The 25,624-nt window shown below is 45.9% G+C and overlaps 1 protein-coding gene across 1 annotated transcript in view; it reads right to left on the bottom strand.

The window, feature by feature from the left end:
* Positions 1-25,624, bottom strand: part of MTPAP (mitochondrial poly(A) polymerase) — a 71,566-nt gene that overhangs the window by 2,779 nt on the left and 43,163 nt on the right. Inside the window, exons 6-8 of the mRNA XM_082258509.1 lie at positions 21,575-21,801; positions 3,078-3,170; positions 908-981 (exon numbers count right to left, since the gene is read on the bottom strand). Coding sequence (XP_082114635.1) covers positions 908-981; positions 3,078-3,170; positions 21,575-21,801 — 394 coding nt within the window. The remainder of the gene's footprint in view (positions 1-907; positions 982-3,077; positions 3,171-21,574; positions 21,802-25,624) is intronic.

Raw genomic sequence — 25,624 nt, 5'->3', positions numbered from 1 at the left:
GAGGTTGGGGGTGCAGAATTTGTGCAATAAAGGTCGTCACCTGTTGAGTTTTACTGTAGGTCTTCTCATGTTTGCAGCAACTGATATTTAACATGGTCTACTGTAAAATAACATTAGGGATGGTGTCCATAAAGATAATGCATATGTTTCTACCCAAACAAAACTACACAAAGGTTTAAAGTAATATTTTGCATTGTGTAGGTCTTATTAAATGATAGGTTGTCATGGTGTATGACTAGTTAACCGCACCAGAAGTTAAAGAAGACACCCTTGGGTATATTCACCTACTTTTTTTTATGCCAACTACTCTGTAAAAGAAAGATGTGTATAAATGCCTAATCTAAAGGTGCTCCAGTCTGGTCACACGATCGGCTCCCAGCGTTGGCTTCAGGGGAGAGGAGAGAATCGAGGACAATACATGCCCCATAGTAAGTCTATAGGGGGAGGTCAACTCTCAGGCACTGCAGCTGTTGTTGATGCTCTCTCCTCTCCCCTGAAGCCGGCTGCTGGGGAGATCTTTTGACCGGACAGGAGTGCCCTGAGATTAGTAAGTATACATATCTTTCCTTTACAGTTTAGTTAGTATAGGGCTTAGAATGAGGATGGGAGCAGGTTTAAGCTTAGTTAGGTTTTGACCTGACTGCTGAAAGGTTAAAAGGGGTTGGCAGGAAAGTTGTATTTTGCCTAGAGATGGGCTTCAAGTTGACAAATAAGCGTTTAGATATGATTGCTATAGTTGGCATATTCACATTCCTTACTGCTACTTTTCATCACCCAAACTGTAAATATATTCATACTGCATATAAATGCTGAATGCTGCAAACTTGAGGGTGCTGCTTTGCAATGTTTATCGAGCAAAGTATGTACATTATGCGCGGTACACAAACAGAACACAAAAGACATTTACCTTGCGAATATCTATACAATTCTTGCTGAAGTCAAAATTTCCATAAAACTCCAGAAACTCAGCAAGGAGCTTATCTATATAAAAAAAATATATACAAGTGTAAATCTAACATTATGGCTTAAAAAGTTAACTTACCAAATTTACATTAAATTGACTTGGGCAACAAGACAGTGAAAAGGGATGATCAATTTAAATATTGGTTGTTGGGTCAATGGAGCTTGGTCTATGACTGTCTTGACAAGCTTCTATACATCCCTTCCATATCCTTAGTTACATTATTATATCTAAATAAAAACACAGCATGTAGCCACTAAATGCACATACATAAATTTTACCATAGATCCAAAAGAGAATTGTAGGCAGAGTCTAACAACCCACAGGTTTGTCTACTGGCAGGAGTCTCATACTGCATATTAGGTTCACTAACCTAACTTTTCTAACTCGTCTTCTGGGTCATTCCTGTCTGTCAATCAGCTAGACACAGGGCTTCACTGGTGTTCACCATCTTGGGAATTCTGCCTAATGCAGGTAAAATCAGATGGAACTGGCATTTATTTTCTGACTCTATAGCCAGCTTTATAGTTACTAGCATATAGCTGCCAAACAATAGCTCTGGCAGACTCACATTTACCGGCAAAGTACAACTTACCAACAGCAACAATCTGAAGTCAGGCAACAGGGGGAAAAAAAGACATTTACACTGAGTTCTATGGAGTACAGTGCTCTTTGTCTTAGTAAATAGGCATCTTCATGTATTTTTTCTTTTAAATAATTTTTATTAAGAGGTTTTAGGTTTTTACATACATTCAAACAACCAAACAAGACAATTGGCATACCGAAGCAAAGGGCATAAATCCCAAAAGCAGTAAACCTGTTCTCACAAAGTGCATGGAGCGACTATATAAATGACTGGTTCAATAAGAAAATATCAATAAAACATGACGAAATAGCTAAAAAGACACTTTGGGCTTGAATGGCATTCTCAAAATACAGGTGCATCTTATCAAATTAGAATATCATCAAAATGTACATTTTTTTCAGCAATTCAATTAAAAAAATGAAACTCATTTTAAATGGCTGCGTTACACACAGAGACAAGCATTTCTTTCTTTTAATTTTGATGATTATGGCTTACAGATGGTTAAATCCCAAAATTCAGTATCTCAGAAAATAAGAATATTACATAAGATCAATATGGGGAGCCATGTTGTCTGCTGGTGTTGGTCCACTGTGTTTTTTCAAGTTCAAAGTTAGCTCAGCCCTCTACCAGAAAATTCTAGAGCACTTCCCTCTGCTGACCAGCTTTATGGAGATGCTGACTTAATTTTCCAGCAAGACTTGTCCCCTGCCCACACTGCCAAAAGTACAATCACCTGGTTTAATCATGGTATCGCTGTGCTTGATTGGCCAGCTAACTCGCCTGACCTAAACTCCATAGAGAATCTGTGGGGTATTGTCAAGAGGAAGATGAGACACCAGACCCAACAATGCAGATGAGCTGAAGGCCGCTATCAAAGCAACCTGGGCTTCCATAACACTTAAGCAGTGCCACAGGCTGATCGCCTCCATGTCACTCCACATTGATGCAGTAATTCATCCAAAAGGAGCCCCGACCAAGTATTGAGTGCATACTATCTTGTACATGGACATACTTTTCAGTATGCCAACATTCCTGTATTATATATCCTTTTTTTTTCTATTGGACTTATGTAATATTCTAATTTTCTGAGATACTGAATTTTTGTTCTTTACTAGCTGTAAGCCATAGACATCAAATTTAAAATAAAGAAATGCTCGAAATACTGTATATCACTCTGAGTGTATCGCATCAATATAAAATATATGGGTTTCACTTTTTAAATTAGATTACTGAAATAAATTAACTTTTTGATGATATTCTAATGTTAGAAGATGCACCTGTATATATAGAAAGGAGTATTCTTACTGCTAATAGCAGGATATATAATAAGAATCAGCAAATTTATGCCTAAAACTTTGCCACTAAACAATTCTAACCTATTAACCAACTCACTGCTAACAGCATATTATATAACCAATTGCCCCGCCCACGTCCTGCACCGAATGGCAATAGGCTATGTTCATGTCTTTAAACTCTTCCTACTGACCTCACTTTTAGTTCAGGTTTGCTTGCCCATTGATAATGACTCACCTAGCGGTTCTGTGTTTGCCGATGGCTTAATTTTGCTCAGGTCACTGACAAATGTGCAGTCATTGTCTTCAATGATGCATTTGTCCTTTTTACCTAAAAAAAAAAAAAAAGGAAATCGGTAAATATATTTAACTAAACTGATGGCACAATTAGTGAAAAATAAAAATCTATATACAGTATTGTTAATCCAGCCATATACACAGTGTTAATACAAAACAAATTACGCATTTTTGATGGTTGAACAATACCTAAAGATTGGGATTGTTTTAGAGACCCTGTCACCAACTTAAATATTTGCAAGAAGCACAGTATTTTAAATGTTTTAAGTGTTCTCCCTTTCCATAAATTATTTTTTTATTCACTTGCAATGTGCTACTAATCCAGGAAGAGTCAATTCCTTAACTCAGCTACAGTTCCCCCTTCTCCTCTGGGATTGTCTAATTACTGTCTGTACTGGCCAAGCGCCTCTGCCCCTCCAATCACCTCTCTACACAACCTTTTATTAGCTGTCAGGGAAGAGAGAAGAGTACTATAGAAGAGAAAAAAAGATTACTAGAGACTGTCACATGAGCTCTAAGTCTGCTGGGGGTTGCTGACATCACAACCCAGATGGCGGCACCCAGTAGCAGTCTCAGGGCTTTTGGATGTATACACATTTTACTCTAGTTAAGTATGTATTCCTAACAACAATAGCACCTTCTATTGCTCACAGCCTTTTTATTGTTGCTGCTTTGATAAGATTGTGAGTTAAGGGGCGACTATGTTCATTCTCCATAGTCCCACGATATGTAGGAATGCAGCCAACATCTTATTCCCGAAATTCTATGGCATTGTAGTGTTCATAGCGCAGTGTGCCCACGACTTCCAATAAAGTGCATTGCTCGTCCCAAAAAAATGTAAGCAAGAGAAAAGGAGAGGTTTGGAAGATTAATAGATAATAGAGCCATTAAGTAGTACATGTGTATGGATATTTGGAAAATGAGGATATTGCTTAAAGTCACTTTAAATTGGTTGTAAACCTCAGACATGAAATATGAACAAAGCATATTCCCCTATAGTAAAGCACTCGTCTCAATTAAGAGCACTAAGTGTTGAAACAGAATTCATCTGCTATCAGCATGAATCTTCTGACAAGTTTTCCTGACACCAAGAGAAAAATGGTGGCAGGGGAGGGATCTTCAGCTGATTGACAGCCTGAGCTCTGTTCCTGTGTGATGGGGGGGTTTTACACTTCCCCCCTCCAATCAGCTCTCAGACCTCTCCTCACTGAGCTCTGCAGTGTGACTTTAGCTCACCGCCCCCTTTAGTCTGACAGCTCAGACAAGCTGTATAAATTCAGGACTTTGAACGAATGTATAGAAGAGAAGACTACAGATAAACAGGTACAAGTTATGTATGAGGATAGGTTTCATCTGTGGATCACCTGAGGCCAGTCAGTTCACTGGGTATATGTGATAGTTCAAATCCACATTAAGTAAAAGCGAGACCCCAGGCCACAACAAAATCAATCGGTGAACTACTGATACTGTCCAACAAACACTGCAATTGTGCTTGAAAGGAGCCCGTCCGTCACCAGACTATTCATTTTAACAGCAGCATAGCCCTTGTACCACCAGTCCTGGATGATTGGAGTGTGGTCAGTCAAATGTGCTGCATGCCAAACTTATTGAGCACTATAAATAGCTAACTTGGTCCAAAAAAGCATGGGTGCTGAGTAACAAAAGGCTAACTTCTTAAATGTTTTTTTGTGGGAAATCATCTTTGAAAGCAAGTCTATAAATGTTTCAACACAAATACAAATGTATTAAGTTCAGGAGAAAAAAAAACGGAATTTTTGTAAAATCTTACCTGTAAAATTCCTTTCTCGGAGTCCTCCGACAGTCGCCGCCACCTCTAAGTCATCACTGTTGGGTATTGACTTCCCATCTGCAGGAATAGCTAGGCATATAGACTTAGTCCAAAGACAAAAAGCATTAGCATATACAAACCCATGGGGGCTGTCCCATCTGGTCAATAACCCCCTACATCACCACTCCCAACTCAGTTTGGTAGCATAGCAGTAGGTAATAAGAACCCCAAAAGAGGGGCGGGGGCGGCAACTGTCGGAGGACTCAGAGAAAGGAATTTTACAGGTAAGATTTTACAAAAATTCAGTTTTCTCTTACGTCCTCCGACAGTCGCCGCCACCTCTAAGTCATCACTGTTGGGATGTCCCAAAGCAGTATAGACATGAGGGGTGGGAGACGCAACTGCAGAAAAGGCAACGCAGCACCCACATCAGAGAAAGGAATCTTACATGCACCGTAAGAGAACCAACCGGGCAACAGAAAAAACAATGCTCAACAGGAGCAACAGCCCAGGAAAGCAAATGCCAACAGCCAGGGACCCAGAAAAAATTCAAGGGTCCATCATGGCACTGCCGCACTGAGAACTTTGCGGCCAAAAGAAGCATCAGCTGATGCCAGAACATCTACTTTGTAGAATTTGGAAAAGGTGTGCACCGACGACCAAGTCGCAGCCTTGCACACCTGGGTCACCGAGGCCCGATGCCAATAGGCCCAGGACGCACTCAAAGACCTGGTGGAGTGCGCTCTAACAGGGAAGGGCGGAACCCGTTCCTTCAAGGCATAAGCCTGCTCAATGGTCTGTCTGATCCATTTGGCAATAGTTGCTGCAGACGCAGCCATGCCCTTCCGAGACCCCTCAGGAAGGACAAATCGGGAATCCGTCTTCCGAAAGGATTCCGTAGACGACAGGTAAACCCTGATCGCCCTAACAACATCCAAGGAATGCAAGGCAATCTCCTTAGGATGCTTAGGCTTCATACAAAGCAAAGGTAGGACAATGTCCTCATTAAGGTGGAACTCCGAGATCACCTTGGGAAGGAAGGATGGGGGTGGTCGCAAAACCACCTTGTCCTTGTGAATTATCAAGTACGGGAAGCGGCAAGACAACGCCGCCAGCTCCGACACTCTGCAAGCCGAAGTGATCGCCACTAAAAAAGCAACCTTTTTCAACAGCAGAGGCAACGATATCTCCCTGATGTTTTCAAAGGGAGCACGCTGTAACGCGGACAGAACCAAGTTCAAGTCCCATGGAGGTAAAGGCTCCTTCCTGGGAGGAGCCAAATGTCGCACACCTTGAATGAAGGTGCGAACCAAGGAATGAGACGCCACAGGGCGTTGGAAAAGGACAGCCAGTGCAGACACCTGGCCCTTTATCGTGGCCAGCGCCAGGCGCTGATCCACTCCAGACTGGAGGAAAGCCAACACTCTCGACACCGAGTAAGAACGAGGGGAGAACCCCCTGGACTCACACCAGGCAAAATAAGCTTTCCAGGTACGGTAATAGATCTTACCAGAGGAGGATTTCCTAGCCTTGATTAGGGTAGGGATAACCTCAGGGGAGAGACACTTGTCCTTCAAGACCTGGGTCTCAACAGCCAGGCCGTTAAAGCCAGTGACTGTAAAGCAGGATGGAAGATCGGACCTTGAGACAGGAGATCTTCCCGCACAGGCAGACGCCACGGAGGCGCCACTGTCAGATGAACAACGTCGGCGTACCAGGACCGGCGAGGCCAGTCCGGAGCCACCAGAATCACCATGTGTGGTTCCGAGACCAATCTGCGGAGGAACCGGGATAGTAACTGATTCGGAGGAAAGGCGTACCGCAGACGATACTGATGCCAAGGGGCCACCAACGCGTCCGGCAACGGATCGCGCGTTCTTGCCACGAACCTTTCCACCTTTTGATTTAGCCGGGATGCGAACAGATCCACGTCCGGGGATCCCCACCTCGCACACAGCATCTGAAAGACCTCCGGGTGTAGGGACCATTTTCCCTGGTCCAGGGTCTGGCGGCTCAGATAGTAGGCCTGCCAATTCTCCACACCCGGAATGTGAACAGCTGAGATCGCCGGGACATGAGTCTCGGCCCAAGACAGAATGTTGGTCACCTCCCGGGCCGCTCGAGCACTCCTGGTGCCCCCCTGGTGGTTGATGTAAGCCACCGCGGTAGCATTGTCCGTCTGTACGCGGACAGGCAGGCCCCGGAGACTGTTCGACCACTGGAAGAGACAGAGTTTGATCGCTCGCAATTCCAGCACATTTAATCGGGAGGGAGCCTCCTCGGACCCAGTGCCCTGGGCAGACAGGTTGCCCAGGACTCCACCCCAGCCCGACAGGCTGGTGTCCGTGGTAACCACCATCCACACCAATGGACGGAAGGACTTGCCTTCCGCCACCGACGGGGACTGGATCCACCACAGAAGAGCCAATCTGGTCTGATGACTCAAGGACACATCCAGATCCAAGGACTGAGGTAGTCTGTCCCACCTGGCCAGGATCTCCTTCTGGAGAGCCCACGTGTGGAACTGGGCAAAGGGAATCGCCTCGAAGGCCAACACCATCAACCCCAGGCCCCGCATACAGGTCCTGAGTGACGAGGACGGGTTGTCCCTGAGGGACCTGAGCTCGTCCCGCAAAGTCCGGAGCTTGTCCTCCGGCAAGAACACCTTTGCCTGAGCAGAGTCCAGAACCATTCCCAGGTAGGGAAGGCGAAGCGATGGAGACAACGCCGATTTCTGAACGTTGATGGTCCATCCGAACTCCTGGAGCGTCTGTACCGTGATGGACAGATCGCGCACAAGGTCCTGGCTGGCACGTGATCTCAGAAGCAGATCATCCAGGTAACCCAGGACCGCAATGCCCTGGGCCCGCAGCAGGCCCAGAACCGGCGCCAACACTTTGGTAAACACCCTTGGTGCTGAAGCGAGACCGAAAGGTAACGCCACAAACTGGTAGCGGTCCTCTGCGATAGCAAACCAAAGGTACCACTGATGACCCTCGAAAATGGGGATGTGCAGGTACGCATCCTTCAGATCCATCGAAGCCAGGAATTCTCCTGGACTCGAGGGGGCCACAACCGAACGGAGAAACTCCATTTGAAACTTCCGAACACGAGCACGAAGCGGTTAAGCGCTTTCAGGTCCAGAATAGGACGCACTTTGCCCTCCTTCCTGGGCACAGTGAACAGATTTGAATAAAACCCCCGAAACCTGTCCCGATGAGGCACTGGGACAATCACTCCCTGAGCAAGCAGGTCCTGCACCGCTTGATGCAAGTCCTGCAGACGCCCCGGAAGCAGATGAAGATTGGAGGGAAAGAATCTGTCCGCCGGCCGGGAAAGGAATTCGATCTTGTAACCTGATCAAATGATTTCCTGAACCCACCTGTCCGATATCTGGAGCAGCCAAGGTTGGAGGAAACCGCGCAAATGTCCCCCCACCCCTGAAACGGGTGAGGGCGCCCCTTCAGGCAGAGGCTGATTGACCCGCCGAGCTGTCATTGCCGGCCTTCTGCTTACCCACCCAGGGCTTCTTCTGGTTGCCCTGGGCCTTGAAGGGCTTGCCCTTGGATTGGTTCCGAAAGGCACGAAAGGACCCCTGATTGGATCTAGGCGCAGAACCCCGCTTGCCTCGAAAAGACTTGTTCTTCGGGTTCTGGGGCAGCATAGTGCTCTTGCCCCCCCGTGACGCCTTTCACCAGGGTGTCCAACGCCTCGCCAAAAAGGCAAGAGCCAGCATAGGGAAAATCAGCAACAGTTTTCCTCGAGGACCGGTCGACCGACCAGCTCTTCAGCCGGTTAAGCACCGCGACAATAGAGAGGCGAGCCACCAAGGGGGCCTCATTCAAGGCTGCATCACACAAGTACATGACTCCTTGGTGGATCTGATCCACCATTTCCAGCCGGGCAGGTGGCACATCATCAGACACGAGATTGCTCCTAAGCATCTTAGTCCAATCAGCCACCGCCTGAACCACCAGAACGGACGCGAAGAAAACGGGTTTGAGCAACGAACCTGCCACCGTGTAGGAATGGCAAGCAAGAGACTCCAACCGCCGGCCTGTGGGATCCCGGAAAGATGGGGTATCCTCAGTAGGAACCAAGGTAGCCTTGTTCAACACGGCCACAGTGTGATCTACCTGTGGAGGCACACACCATCGTGATTCCGTAGCCGGCGCAAAAGGATAAAGCAATTTGAACCGACTAGGTACCAGGAATGGACGTTTCAACGTGCGCCACATTTCATTAACAGTGTAATGAAACTCAGCTGGGCAAGGGAAAACCTGTGCAGACTTGCGAGTCCTGTGTGTCCCAAACGAGGACACAATGCCCGGAGGACAGGGCTCATCCTCTAAATGTAAGGTGTCCTTTACAGACACAATCAACTGATCCATGGTCGCCCGTTCTTCAGGCGACCCCGGGGAGGAGGTGTCAACCCCCTCCATTTCAGCCTCCCCCTCAGACCCCGGGGGGTCCAAGGATGAGCGGGACCCTGAAAAGGGCACGCTCGCAGCAGCATCAGCCATATCCCCATCTGAATAAGAAGAGAGAGACAGCCTGGGCCTCTTTCTCGCAGCCCGTTCAGACATCAGCATTTCCATATTTGCCACCAAAGTCGCCACCACAGCAGCCAGGTCGGGTCGCAGCGGAGCCACAGGAGAACTGGGGCCCCCCACTAAAGCTGGAGGAAACTTGCTTTCCTGAGAATCCATTGCTCAAGTTATCAGAACAAACTACAGTGCAAAAACGGCGTACTGTCCCCTTTAAGAACGCTGCGGTGTGCGCAGCCCACCGCTACTGCTACTGCTACAGTGATAAAAGACCCCCAAAGGAGAAAAGAAACTGAGCCAGAAGCGATAGCACAGAGGGAAATTGAGCGATAACCTGCAGAGCTCGCAGAGCGTTGCTACCGATGTCCTGCTGCTGATGGAAAGGAAGTGCTGCTGGAGTAGGCTGGACTATATGCCAGACCCTGTGAAAATGGCTGCCCCATAGGGATGCATAGGAGGCTACGCCAAAATGGCTGCCGACATGCGGCCGGACCGATCGTTCCACCGCCCACAAAATGGCGGCGGATGGCGCCAAAATAACATGCAGGATCGCCCCAGAGGAGCTACACATGTTTGCCCATAGTTAAGATGGCGGACCGCGCGAAAATGCACCGCTGCGGTCGCCGCATAACCAGAAAAAGTCTGCACCCCCAACAATGCACCAAAGTGACACAGGGACAGGGACCCCTGGGCAACATACAGTATCTGCACAGGGATCGCACAGGGAGTCACACAGGCACAGACATGGGGAACACACAGCAACACAGACTGCCACCCCAGACAGAGGCCCCACACAGAAGTACTTACCTGTACCAGATGGCGTGGGGAGCCTCTATGCACGGAAAACCTCTGTCCTCATCTGACAGGGAGTGCCGTGAGCCAGGAACATGACGCTGCAGCACCGCAGACGAGTCCTGTGAGGTAGCCACCTCACGGCTGCATCCCTGTAGCGAACAGGGATGGGTCGTTCGTAATGCCAGGGCGAAACATAGCTGAACGCTCGATGGCGGGCTGGGGGTCCATCTGACCCTTTTGCTCTGGAGAACCAGGGCGGTCAGTCCGAATCCCAGCACCGCATGATCCATCTTCATCCGAAGAGAAGACTAACACTAGAAGCTGACAAAATAAACAGCTAAAGTAAGAGAAGAAAACTGACATTTTCAAAGAAAATCAAAGAAAAGATTAGGAAGGCTGAGACTGAAGCCCCAGCACAAGGTAAGCCTGACTATGCCTGACGCTAGGCAGATTAAAACTGAGTTGGGAGTGGTGATGCAGGGGGGGTATTGACCAGATGGGAAAGCCCCCATGGGTGTGTATATGCTAATGCATTTTGTCTTTGAACTAAGTCTATACGCCTAGCTATTCCTGCAGATGGGAAGTCAATAACCAACAGTGATGACTTAGAGGTGGCGGCGACTGTCGGAGGACGTAAGAGAAAATACATTTACAAACTTTTAATTTTTTTTAAAAGGTAAATATGAAATACTGCAAATAAATACATATCTTTCCTATTTGCAAATGGCAGGCGACAAATGTGAGCCTGGTACAGGACACATCTTCCTCCTGCTTTTCTAGCAGATACAATGTCATCTAAATTCTCAGTCTACATAAGAAGTCAACAAGTGAAGAGCTAGTGCTGGGCTTTCTTATTTAATATATACCAGTATATGGGAGCACCCAATACAAGAAGGATTTATACCAATAAAAAATATAAAAATAAAAAAGTTTGAAAAAGTATATATATAAAAAAAAAAAAGACATACTATTACATAGTGAGGTTGAAAAAAGATCAGTCCATCCAGTTCAACCTATTAACTTGGTGAGTTGCGCAATGCAATAGAGCACTAACTGGTTAGAATGCTGCCCCTTCCCCTCCCCTGAGCGCTGCTTTACTGCATTTTTTTTAAATTGCTATCAAGACAGACTGAGCAGTTTAGATTTGTTTTATGTTAAAATATGTTATTCTTTAAATACATCTCAAACTACTTTTCTTATATTTGTACAGAGTTCACCTTCAAAATATTCAGACACAAATTTAAAACATATTAGCGACATGAAAGCCCCTTAGACCCAAATGGCAGAGCGTGTTGTGCCTGTGCACTGGCTGTATTATTACACCGTGTGAGAAGGGCAAGTGACTCATATCTCTGGGGGGTTCCACATGAATGGCCCTTGCACATAGTGCTTGGCAAACTGTCACTTTCTTTGGAAACATACACTGACAAATGACTCACTGAATGCACACATTCTAAATAGAACTGGCTTGAGATATGTCTGTGATTCTCAGTGTCCATTTCTTAGGGAAATAGGGTGAAAAACCTATAAATAGCAGTAGTCCAGAAGAAATGTATATTTCCGTTCAAATGCTAAAGAGCACTAGTCATTTTTAAGATCCTTACTCCTGTTCAAGACGATAAACAGAATGGCAAATACTATCCCCTAATAAACAAGCAAAAAATTGGGGGAGCAAACCCTGAACATGTATATCTAAAGCCGGTGCAGCTATGGACCAAGCAACATGTATATTAACCACTTGCCTTCTGTGCACTTAAACGCCCTTCCCATTCAGGCCAATTTTCAGCTTTCAGCGCTGTCACACTTTGAATGACAATTGCGCGGTCATACTACACTGTACCCATATGAAATTTTTATAATTTTTTTCACACAAATAGAGCTTTCTTTTGGTGGTATTTAATCACCTCTGGGTTTTTTATTTTTTACAAAAAAAAAGAAAAAAGACAGAAAATTTTGAAAAAAAAAAAAAAGTTTTTCTTATTTTCTGCGAGTAAATTTTGAAAATAAATTTTTCTCCTTCACTGATGTGCGCTGATGAGGCGGCACTGATGGGCACTGATAGGCTGATGAGGTGGCACTTATGGGCACTGATAAGGTGGCACTTATGGGCACTGATGAGGTGGCACTTATGGGCACTGATGAGGTGGCACTTATGGGCACTGATGAGGTGGCACTTATGGGCACTGATGAGGAGGTACTAATATGCCGCACTGATGAGCACTGATAGGCGGCACTGATGAGCACTGATAGGCGGCACTGCTGGGCACTGAGAGGTGGCACTGCTGGGCACTGAGAGGCGGCACTGAGAGGCGGCACTGATGGGCACTGGCGGATGGCACTGGACACTGACGGGTGGCACTGATGGGCAGCACCATCAGTGCCCACACTCAGTGCCCATAGTGCTGCCAGTCAGTGCTCATCAGTGCTTAGATGAGCAGGCACTGATGGGCACTGACTAGCAGCACTATGGGCACTGATTGTGGGCATTGATGGGGGGCACTGATGGCGGGCACTGTGGACACTGATGGGGGGGCACTGTGTGTGTGTTTTTACCTTTAGTAATCAGGGCACTGGTGATCAGTGCCCTGATTACATTCTCCTGTGTCCCCGGCGCTGTGAGGCTCCCCCTCCCCCCCAGACAATCCATAAATAAAAATGGGGGTTTAGTCCCACCATATAGCCATATCGTGCTCAAGCCCACCACTGCATCAAAGTACCCCATTATAAGTGGGTCCTACACTATCCATAGAAAAGGGGTGAATCCAGCCTCTCCAACCCTTGGAGACAACACTCCTTGCTGGGATGGATGTGCTAATGCACTACAAAGGACTCCTCCTGTATCTACTTGATGGTGGACTCTGATAGAGTACAGGTGTGTGTGGGGGGTGGGATGCTCAACCACAGAAGTCTGGTCAGACTGAATACATAATAAACAAGCAAAAAATTGGGGGAGCAAACCCTGAACATGTATATCTAAAGCCGGTGCAGCTATGGACCAAGCAACATGTATATTAAAAAAGAATAGCGCAACCATGCAAAAGAAATGACTATTAAATATGGAGACAATCCATAAATAAAAATGGGGGTTTAGTCCCACCATAATCAGAGTCCACCATCAAGTAGATACAGAAGGAGTCCTTTGTAGTGCATTAGCACATCCATCCCAGCAAGGAGTCTTGTCTCCAAGGGTTGGAGAGGCTGGATTCGCCCCTTTTCTATGGATAGTGTAGGACCCACTGATAATGGGGTACTTTGACGCAGTGGTGGGCTTGAGCACGATATGGCCATATGGTGGGACTAAACCCCCATTTTTATTTATGGATTGTCTCCATATTTAATAGTCATTTCTTTTGCATGGTTGCGCTATTCTTTTTTAATATACATGTTGCTTGGTCCATAGCTGCACCGGCTTTAGATATACATGTTCAGGGTTTGCTCCCCCAATTTTTTGCTTGTTTATGTATTCAGTCTGACCAGACTTCTGTGGTTGAGCATCCCACCCCCCACACACACCTGTACTCTATCAGAGTCCACCATCAAGTAGATACAGGAGGAGTCCTTTGTAGTGCATTAGCACATCCATCCCAGCAAGAAGTGTTGTCTCCAAGGGTTGGAGAGGCTGGATTCACCCCTTTTCTATGGATAGTGTAGGACCCACTGATAATGGGGTACTTTGACGCAGTGGTGGGCTTGAGCACGATATGGCCATATGGTGGGACTAAACCCCCATTTTTATTTATGGATTGTCTCCATATTTAATAGTCATTTCTTTTGCATGGTTGCGCTATTCTTTTTTAATATAAATACTATCCCCTATCCTTAAAGAGAAACCATAATGGTTTGGGCTTGATGTTATTTTTGTTTTATTATTTCCTTTAACTGTTTTATTTCATTTATTTAACTTTTATTCATTCTTTGTTTCACAAATAAATTCAAATCATGACAAAGGATTCCAGAGCATTGTGAGTTAGATTAAGCAATGGCACAGCAGACACTGCCCTGCTTAGAGGCTTTATTTCAATGGAAGTTTGGGCTGAGCCGTTCGATAAGTGAGGTTTCACTGTAATTAATCATTTAGCTCTGTGTGTAAATGTAACCCTGAGCTGTTGGTATTAGTAAAAAAAAAAAAAGAAAAAGAAGGGTTTTTCATCAGCCTATAAAGTGATAAAGAAAAATGTGTAAAAAGGAGCTGAGAGCTCCCCCTACTGACCAATGGACACAGTTCAATATCATCTTGACAGTTGTGTTATACTGCCCCCTACAGGAGTAGGACACTGGGCAGGAAAACACATTACTACGCCTATGGGGCAGTCCCAGGGAGTATACTCCCATTCTCAGCTACAGGAATTCAGCTTTGTTACAAGCAGTGTCAGAAGAAAACCAACTCCACAGTGGGGTGGGTGCTGTGCCCCTCAATGAACATCAGAGAAATGGACTTTACGGTAAGTCAAAAATCCCATTTTCTCTTTCGTTCATTGACGGACACAGCTCCTCATCTTCTTGACAGATTGGACGCCCCAAAGCAGTGTCAAACATGAGGACAAGAAAAAATTTCCCAAAGCTAAACCATAGCAAACCAGGTAACATGGAGCTCAACCATAAACAACTGGAGCTCACCTGAAAAAAACAATACACCCTCAAAGAGGACCAGGTCCTGCAAAACCTTGTGAACAAAGAAAGCATCCACAGATGCCAACACATCCACCTTATAAAACTTTGTGAAAGTGTGCACAGATGACCAGATGGCCACCTTGTAAACCTGCAGCACTGACGTCTGATGACAGAAGGCCCAAGGTAGATCTTCCTAGAGGTAGATTGTCTAGCCATTACCAGCGTAAGAATAACAGATTCAGACAAATCTCCATCCTTCAGCACCTGGCTTTCAACAACCAAGCCGTTAAAGCCAGCGACCGTAAAGGAGGATGGAAGATTGGCCCTTGGGACAGCAGATCTACCCTGAGAGGAAGTCTCCAAGGAGCATCTGCTACCACCCATACCAGATCGGCGTACCAAGACAGGCGAGGCCAATCTGGAGCCACTAAAATGACCATAATCCCTTCTGTCTCGATCATGCGCAGGAGTCTTGTCAGAAGTTTGAGAGGGGCGGAAAGACGTAAATCAGATGATAATGGCTCCAAGGAGCCACTAAGACATCCATGGCGTCGGCTAGAGGATCCCGAGACCGTGCCACAAACCTCCGGACCTTCCTGTTGAGACGAGAGGCTAAAAGTTTCACCTTAGGAGTACCCCACCGGAGGCACAACTGATGAAACACCTCCGGATTAAGTGACCATTCCCCCTGGTCCAACTCCTGTCGACTGAGTTCATTTGCTTGCCAATTTTCCACCACTGGAATGTGTACAGCAGAGAGGGCTGAAACAAATTGTTCTGTCCACCTTAGAATACCGGCTACTTCCCGAGCTGCCAGGACACTTCTTGTGTTGCCTCGGTGATTGACATAGGCCCCGGCCGTGGCATTGTCCAATTTAATTGCGTACCGAACACCCCTTAAGGCAAACTGTACAATGATCCAGACAAAGTCCAGAGTTCCAGTACATTGATCGGCAGTCTGGACTCTGGAAGAGTCCAAACCCCCTGAACAGAATCTGTGCTGAGGACACCTCCCCACCCAGATAAGCTGGCATCCGTGGTGACAACTGTCCAGTACAGGGGGAGAAAGGATTTTCTCTGTCAAAGTACTGGAGAACGAAGCCACCAGATCATGATCTCAACAGGATCAGATTGTCTAGAGACTGAGGATTCTTGTCCCATTTCGCCAGGATCTCTCTTTGAAGAGATCTCGTGTGGAACTGTGCAAACGGAGCCGCCTCGAAGGTAGACACCATCAGGCCCAGCACCCACATGCAAGCCCAGAGGGATGACCGTCTGCTGGACAACAGAAGCTGGATTGCCTCCTGCAATTTCTGGAGTTTTTCCAGAGAAAGAAACACTCTGGCTGAGGCGGAGTCCAGAGTCAGACCCAGATAGTCCAGTCTTGTGGACGGAACCAGAGCAGACTTCTGAAGGTTCAGAATCCAACCAAACTCCCTCGCAGAGTAATCTCCAAGTTGTCCATCAGAGCAGTCAGGGACTTTGCTCGTAGAAGATCAGCAAGATACCCAAGAACCGGGATCCCCCGCTGATGCAACAATGCTAGTACTGCGACCAACACTTTTGTAAAGACCCAAGGAGTGGAAGCGAGTCCAAAGGGTAACCCCACAAACTGATAATGCACCTAGCCCACAGCAAAGAGGAGGAAGCGCTGGTGACCGACACATATTGCAATGTGAAGGTAGGCGTCCTTGATGTCGATAAAAGTGAGAAAATCCCTGTGTTGTAGGGACTCCACTACTGTGCAAACGAACTCCATTCAGAACTTCTGTATCTGCACAAAGCAGTTTAGCGCCTTGAAGTCCAGAATTGGACGTACCTTGCCTTCCTTCCTGGGAACTGTAAACAGGTTAGAGTAAAACCCCTGAAAATGTTCCAAAGTCGGAACTGGGACAATCACCCCTTGAACAAGTCTTGCATCGCCCCAAAGAGACCCCGTAAGCGATGTGGGGACAAGCGCAGGTTGGAAGGGAAGAATGTTTCCACAGAATAAGACTGAAACTAAAAGCCGGACCGAATTACTTTGTGGACCCACTTATTTTTACCAGGGAGGTCCACGGATCTGTAAACCAGCGAAGAAGTTCCCCCACCCCAGATACAGGTGAGGGCACCCCTTCATGAAGAGGAAGCCTTGTCCGCAGGTCTGAAGGAGCCTGCTCGTGACTTGCCAGACCAGGTGTTTCTGGAACCCCCCGGTGGAGGCTCTGAAGGGTTTAGATCCCTTGTCCTGAAACCCTGAGGGACGAAAAGGCCTCTTATGAGCCGAGAAGACTGGCCCCCATCTATGACGGGGCTCCTTGCCCTTGGAAGCCTGCAGAAGAAGAGTACTCTTCCCCCCTGTGAGGCCCTTAATGATGTCATCTAAGGAGGCTCCAAACAGGCGATCCCCCACAAATGGGAGATCAGATAAGGCCTTTTTAGAAGTCTGATCCGCAGACAAGCATTTCAGCCAGATAATACTCCGAAGGACCACTGCGACAGGACCAGTACAGACAGTCTGGAAATCAAGGGAGCCGCATCCAAAGAGGCATCACAGACAAACTGTAGCCCCTGGACCAATTGATACGCCAATTTCGCAAAGGCAGGGGGAAGCTGTGCTTTTCTCTGCCTAGTGTCCTACTGTAGGGGGCAGCATAACCCTACGGTCATAAAGATGAAGAGCTGTGTCCATCAATAAACGAAAGAGAAAACTGAATCTCTATAGCTGAGTGGGAGTATACCCCCTGGGACTGCCCCATAGGCGTAGTCAAGTTTTTTTCCTGCCTAGTGTCCTACTCCTGTAGGGCAGTATAACCCAACTGTCAAGAAGATAAGGAGCTGTGTCCATCAATGAACGAAAGATAATCATACAAAATATGTATAACCACTCCCCACTATGTATCCCTGACAAAGCTGGTGCGGGGTAGAGAGGGCAACCAGGGGGCGGGGGGCTTTGGGAGCAGAGCGAACACACATCCCCCCCCCCCCCCCCCCTACTTGACCCGGAAGTGATCTGTAACAATTTCTGAGTCCCAGTTGACAGTTTCCCCAGCCATCAAGGCGGGGAAAGAATGTAACGCTCTTTTAGACCTAGAATATCTCATTAAAGAGAACCGGTTACCAAAAAATAAATAAATAAATCACCACATGGGGACTTTTTCTCCATTACGTGATAAAAAAATGTTTTTTAATTGTTAAAAATTTAAGGTACACCCAAGCTCATAAAATCCCCCCCCCCCCCCAACATATACGCATGTACAAACATAAATGCACGCGGCAGGGCACCTACGCCTGAAAACTTTGATCGCGATACACATTACATACCAACACGCATGCAGGAATGAGAGCAATAATTAAAGCACCAAACCTCCTTCATAAAGCTTAACTTTTGACTTGTAGGGGGCTTTTAAAGTGTTGCATATGGAAAATAATGGGTACTGACAAGTGTAACTTTCACATGTTGGGTATCTATTTATTCTCTAGGGTGTCTGCTTTCAGAAAAGATATACTGTTTGGGAGTTTATGTAATTTTCAGCCCAAAATGATTTTTTTTAACGTGTGCATAATAAAAATAAAAAAAATCACAAAAACAGCTCTGGTAGCAAAAGGAGAAGTTCACCTTCAGGAACATGTTACATGCAAGATTTGTTCGTTAAAAAATACTGGCTCGTAACTTTTTTAGATGGCTCCTAGATTTAAAGCAAATTTGTCAAGCCATGTATTAGTGTAAACATCCCATCACAGGAAAGCCAGTTATTGGCTTTCCTTTCCTCAGACACTGACACCGCTGAGGGAAGGAAATGCAGAGAACCAGTATCTGTTTACAGGGGATCAGCTGTGATTGGACACAGCTGATCACATGGTAAAGAACCAATGTCATTGGCTCTTTACCCTGATCGGTGATGCGCTGTGTCAGAGGGACACGAATCATCACCAATCTTCACGCTGCACATCCCAAAGGGCGGAAGGGCAGATGAGCGGCGTGACCTGGAGGAGTGCACTGCCCAGCCGTCAATAAGCCGGGCTGGAAATGGATATGCAAAAATTTAGATCTTCTGGAAAAAGAAATGTAAATAGCATTCTTTTTATTCCCGATCATAATACATGAACGCACAAAATGTACTATGCCAAAAACATTCCTGCTACTATGGATGAATTTTGGACAGTTCTTATCTGCAAAGCTCAGGCACTTCCCGAGGAGTCTAAATGGCAAATCACGATGGTGGATTGTCGCATCTGCCAATGGGAATGGGTGCAGACTGGAGTGGTCAATCTTCAACATTACCAGAATGGCCAGAGCTTTTGCTCAACCAGAATATCTAGGAAGTGACACAAAGGCAGATAAGAAACATTAAATCAGTGATAGTCACTTTAAATTGGGGTTACATTAAAGAGACCCTGTCTCAAACCTTAAAGGCAGGTAAAATTCACAGAAAAATGTTTTTAAACTCTGACTTACAGTGCATTTCTTTTCCTTAGCATTTTTTTCTATTCTCTTACACTGTGCCTTTGAACTTGGTAGAAAACCTGATGACTCCAGGTGAGTCCATTCCTAGCACAGTCCTCTCCCCTCTACCATGTCACAGCCATTTCCTCTTCTGGAATAGTCTATTTCAGGGGTCAGCAACCAGAAAATAGTGGGCAGGTGACTAGTAGATCACGGTCTGGGCTTGCTGACCCACCATCCCAGAATATCAGAGTGCAACGCAGAGAACTACTTGAAAACTTTGTGCTGTAGTAGGGAGCAAGAGTGCACAAGCCGATGCCTTCTCTGTAGTGCTGGCTCCTGTCCCATGCGGAGTGATACCAACTGCACTCTATCTGTTATCCCGGGCTAGTGGTCCCCAGAGTGGTGCCAGCAGCAGTAAAGAAGAGATCTTCAGGTCAGTGTCAAGCATTACACTGGGCACTGCAGTATAGGACTTCTTTCACTCAGTTGCACTGTGGGTGCAGTGCAGTGTACCTGCAGCTTTCCTGCGGGTTAGCTGCGCTTAGCCATTGACTTCAATTATATCCTGCAGGTTTGGTGCACTTTCTGAATGCAGGAATTTTGGTGCGCTTTCAGAAAGTGCACCACACCTGCAGGATATTATAGAAGTCTATGGCACAAATGCAGCTAACCCAGGAAAGTTGCAGATGCACTGCACCCGCGTTACAGGTAAACTGCAGCACATCAGTGTGAAAGTACCCTCATAGGGGGCTCAAAACAGTAAGGGTTCATTTACATTTGTAGTTTGGGGAGTGGTAAAACCCCAACAGCACCCCCTTTTGCTGCAGTGGCCAGGGGTGTCTCAGTTGCAGCAAGATCTATACACCCTGTCACGTTTGGTGGGTATTGCACCTGCCAAGCATGACCCATTCAAGTGAATGAGGCCACTTCACAAATGCCCTGCAACCTTGAGCAGTACAGCAAACAAGGAGTTAAAGCAGGCAGCATTGTGTTGCTTTCCTACCACCTATTTGAACCCCTTGGGCACTTGCAGAATAGCCCTATTTACTTGAATGGGTCGTGATTGGTAGGTAGTAGCACCCACCAAAAGCAACAGGGGATTTAATTCCTGCTGTGGCATGTGTACTCTCCTTTGACTGCTGCCACAAGGGGTGGTAAAACCCTGATTCAAACACAGGTTTGAGCCCCCTCCAACTTTGCGTGAATGAGCCCTAAGGGTGCAGCTGCCAAATGCAGCTAAGGGCTTATTTACAAGTGCAGCAGGCACTGCTGCTCCTCTGAAAACAGATCAGAGTGTGTTTGACAGGAGGTGATATGTTGCCTCCTCATCACCTGATTTAAACCCATGATTGCCGTTGCAATGCAAATGATTGCGACACGGTAGTACGGCAGTTAGAGGTTTAAATCGGGTGTGAGGAGGCGACACTGTGCTCAGTGATCTTTGACTTCTTCCATGTTGGTAAGGTAGATCTCCACCTCTATAAGGTTGCTTACTCTCCTAATTATTCTCAGTGCTAGTCTAACTCCTCCACCCCTTCCCTCTTAAAATAATCTTTTTCAGGAAGTCTATACAAAAGGAGGCTTTTATATGTATGAATTACATCAAATGCACGTATAATTTAATAGCAAGGATTTGTTGAAATAAATGTTCTGGCAGCAGGGTCTCTTTAAAGGACAAGTTTACCTTTTGAAGAAAAAAATAAAATAATAAATGCGCTTTTTTTGCAGGTAAAAAAAAAAAATGCATTATTTATTTTCAAAGGAGCCCTACAGAACATTGCGACCGTGACCGATAGATCACAGGTGCAATGTCAGGCTCCAGCAGACTTTCATAGCGGTCTGCTGGTACCTCTGATACCAGCAGGCAGTTACGAGAAAGCAGGAAAATCAATTAACTACAAGAGAGCTCACCAGCACCTGCACAGTTCACCGAGAACAACAAGCCGTCAGACGCAATGGCTGACGGTACCTGTACTCTTTAATTCACAGGAAACTGTGACTGAATGACACAGCAGAGCCCTGCATGGCCACACTGGTTTGAAATTGTGACAGTGGGTGCCGGGAGAGTATCCCCTGCCCCAAAGAGTGGGGGATCGGGGTGCATGCTAAACATGTTACGCCCCAAATACGGGTGTAAAATGTTAACAGGTTAAGAAAGGTGAACTTAGCCTTTAAAGAACTATCACACTGGTCAAATTTGAGAGTAGTACTGAGGTTCTAGAACTTGGTGGTAAAGGCATTCTTCAATAATTATATTTTCTTTTTACCTGCAAGATTCTTCAGCTGATCTAGAGTTGGGATAACAGGTGGATTTCTCTTCTGTAAGAAGAATAAGATCATCGTGGTGAGGGAGAAGTTAGTGATCCAGTGTCCAGACACAGAGCTTGTGATCCCATGCACACGAGCCCAACATCGCAAAGTGAAGACAAGAGGTCGCACTCGACTATCAATGTTCCCAAATATGTACAAAAGCTCTGAGCTTCTTAGCGCAATTCTACATCACAGAAGAAAAATCAGGATTAAAGACAGTTACTCAATACAAGATATTACCACCTACATACATTTCCTGGATTACCTCAGTCCAGTCCTAGCAGTCAGCTGATGGTTTTAGGATTTGTTCACACCATAAACAAATTAAAATGCATGGCATATTGTGTGTCATTTGACATGCACCGCCATGTGTTTTCAGATTTTTGAAAGTCTCTGATCACTCGATTTGAAAAGGAAACGGTCAAAACTGCATGATGCACAACACTTCCAAAAATACTGTCAAACCATTAATCTGGTGACATCAAGGATTATCTGTATATATTTTAGTTCATTGAAAGATACCGCATTTAGAGGTGGCAGTCTAAAAAATTTTACATACCAGGAAAAAATGACTGGTCTATTACTGCTAGACAGATAATCAAAGATTTAGGTAAAATTCTACTATACATATACAGTATCTCACAAAAGTGAGTACACCCCTCACATTTTTGTAAAATATTTTATGATATCTTTTCATGTGACAACACTGAAGAAATTACACTTTGTTACAATGTAAAGTAGTAAGTGTACAGCTTGTATAACAGTGTAAATTTGCTGTTCCCACAAAATAACACACAGCCATTAATGTCTAAACCACTGGCAACAAACTTGATTACACCCCTAAGTAAAAAAGTCCAAATTGGGCCCCATTTAGCCATTTTCCCTCCCTGGTGTCATGTGACTCGTTAGAAGGTCTCAGGTGTGAATGGGGAGCAGGTGTGTTAAATTTGGTGTTATCGCTCTCACTCTCTCATACTGGTCACTGGAAGTTCAACATGGCACCTCATGGCAAAGAGCTCTCTGAGGATCTGAAAAAAATTATTGTTGCTCTACATAAAGATAGCATAGGATAGAAGAAGATTGAAAAGACCTTGAAATTGAGCTGCAGCACAGTGGCCAAGACCATACAGCGGTTTAACAGGACAGGTTCCACTCAGAACAGACCTCACCATGGTCGAACAAAGAAGTTGAGTGCACAAACTCAGCGTCAAATCCGGAGGTTGTCTTTGGGAAATAGACGTATGAGTGCTGCCAGCATTGCCGCAGAGGTTGAAGGGGTGGGGGGTCAGCCTGTCAGTGCTTAAACCATACTCTGCACACTGCATCAAATTGGTTTGCATGGCTGTCATCCCAGAAGGAAGTTCTTCTAAAGGTGATGCACAAGAAAGCCCGCAAACAGTTTGCTGAAGATAAGCAGACTAAGGACATAGATTACTGGAACCATGTCCTGTGGTCTGATGAGACCAAGATAAACTTATTTGGTTCAGATGGTGTCAAGCATGTGTGGCGGCAACCAGGTGAGGAGTACAAAGACAAGCGTGTGTTGCCTACAGTCAAGCATGGTGGTGGGAGTGTCATGGTCTGGGGATGCATGAGTGCTGCTGGAACTGGGGAGCTACAGTTCTTTGAGGGAACCATGAATGCCAACATGTACTGTGACATACTGAAGCAGAGCATGATCCCCTCCCTTCAGGGACTTGGCCGCAGGGCAGTATTCCAACATGATAAAAACCCCAAACACAGCTCCAAGACGACCACTGCCTTACTAAAGAAGCTGAGGGTAAAGGCACTGGACTGGCCAAGCATGTCTCCAAGCCTAAGCCCTATTGAGCATCTGTGGGGCATCCTCAAATGGAAGGTGGAGGAGCGCAAGGTCTCTTAACATCCACCAGCTCCATGATGTTGTAATGGAGGAGTGGAAGAGGACTCCAGTGGCAACTTGTTAAGCTCTGGTGAACTCCATGCCCAAGAGGGTTAAGGCAGTGCTGGAAAATAATAGTGGCCACACAAAATATTGACATTTTGGGTCCAATTTGGACATTTTCCCTTAGGGGTGTACTCACTTTTGTTGCCAGCGGTTTAGACATTAATGGCTGTGTGTTGAGTTATTTTGAGGGGACAGCAATATCACGCTGTTATACAAGCTGTACACTCACTACTTTACATTGTAGCAAAGTGTCATTTCTTCAGTGTTGTCACATGAAAAGATATAAAATATTTACATAAATGTGAGGGGTGTACTCAGGAGGGGTGTCCTTAGTCTGCTTGTCTTCAGCAAACTGTTTGCAGGCTTTCTTGTGCATCATCTTTAGAAGAGACTTCCTTCTGGGACAACAGCCATGCAGACCAATTTGATGCAGTGTGCGGCGTATGGTCCGAGCACTGACAGACTGACCCCCCACCCCTTCAACCTCTGCAGCAATGCTAGCAGCACTCACACGTCTATTTCCCAAAGACAACCTCTGGATATGATGCTGAGCACTTGCACTCGATCTCTTTAGTCGACCATGGCGAGGACTGTTGGAACCTGTCATGTTAAAGTGCTGTATGGTCTTGGCCACTGTGCTGCAGCTCAGTTTAAGGGTCTTGACAATCGTCTTATAACCTAGGCCATCTTTATGAAGAGAAACACTTCTGTTTTTCAGATCCCCAGAGAGTTCTTTGCCATGAGGTGCCATGTTCAACTTCCAGTGACCAGTATGAGAGAGAGCGATAACACCAAATTTAACACACCTGCACCCCATTCACACCTGAGACCTTGTAACCCTAACAAGTCACATGACACCAGGAAGGGAAAACGGCTCCAATTTGGACATTTTCACTTAGGGGTGTACTCACTTTTGTTGCCAGCGATTTAGACATTAATGGCTGTGTGTTGAGTTATTTTGAGGGGACAGCAAATTTACACTGTTATACAAGCTGTACACTCACTACTTTACATTGTAGCAAAGTGTAATTTCTTCACTGTTGTCACATGAAAAGATATATTTACAAAAATGTGAGGGGTGTACTCACTTGTGAGATACTGTGTGTGTGTGTGTGTGTGTGTATATATATATATATATATATATATATATATATATATATATATATATATATATATATATACACACACACACACACACACACACACACACACACACACACACACACACACTACACAATCCAGTTTGATAAAAGAGAAGTATGGGGTTCTAAAAAGAAGACAAAAAAAATTATGCTCACCTAGGTGAATGCCAAATCTGTCCCTCGCTGCTTCTAAGACAGAGAACTGAGCGATCAAAGACTGCTGATCACTTTGCTCTCAATTTCTAAGTGAATAGAGAGCTGGTGACTGCTCTGCCCCTCCAACACTCACTGGAGCACATGGCTGTGGAGGGGATGAGAGAGGCTAGCGCAGTCTCACAGCAGCTCACTGAGAGGCTGAGCCAGCTGCTGTCCCAGGCATCTGGGTGTATCCTGACTAAAGTCTGCAATCTTTCTAGAGCCTGGAGTAGCTGAGTGATGTCACCCAACAGTAGGCTTTAGAAGGCTGAAAACCTGTCACTGGAGTGCAGAATGATGTGCACAGTGTCGTGATCCATAGAAGTAAAGCCAAAAAAGCGTTGAACCCTTCCCCTCATACCCTTCTAATCGTTTCTATACTGCCAATTCTAAAGACCTCAGATCAGCTGGCCCCTCTGGCAGGCAGTTCTGCACTAATTTTTATGAGCTGCTACCTACTGCTTCCCCACTGCTCATGTGCTTGGCTGGGAGGTTGTAATTGCTGACCTCCTTATGAAACTGATTAGGCTACCCAGCTGTCCCTGACAAACAAACTCAGAATAGGCAGATCAGAAAAATTTGTCATTTCAGGTGGAGATGCCAGTTTTACACGCACATTGCCCAACTCTTGCCAGCTGTCTCCATATAATAGGAAACACTACAAGACGAAGCTGCGTCAGTCATGGGCACATCATCTCACTGTGTCTAATCACAGCACTTCGCCATGGTGTCTGAAGTGGACT

The sequence above is a fragment of the Pelophylax lessonae genome (genome assembly GCF_965119305.1).
Source record: "Pelophylax lessonae genome assembly, chromosome: 5".
NCBI classification, from domain to species: Eukaryota; Metazoa; Chordata; class Amphibia; order Anura; family Ranidae; genus Pelophylax; species Pelophylax lessonae.
The sequence above is the reverse complement of the archived record's forward strand: the minus strand, read 5'-3'. Positions and strand labels throughout refer to the sequence as shown.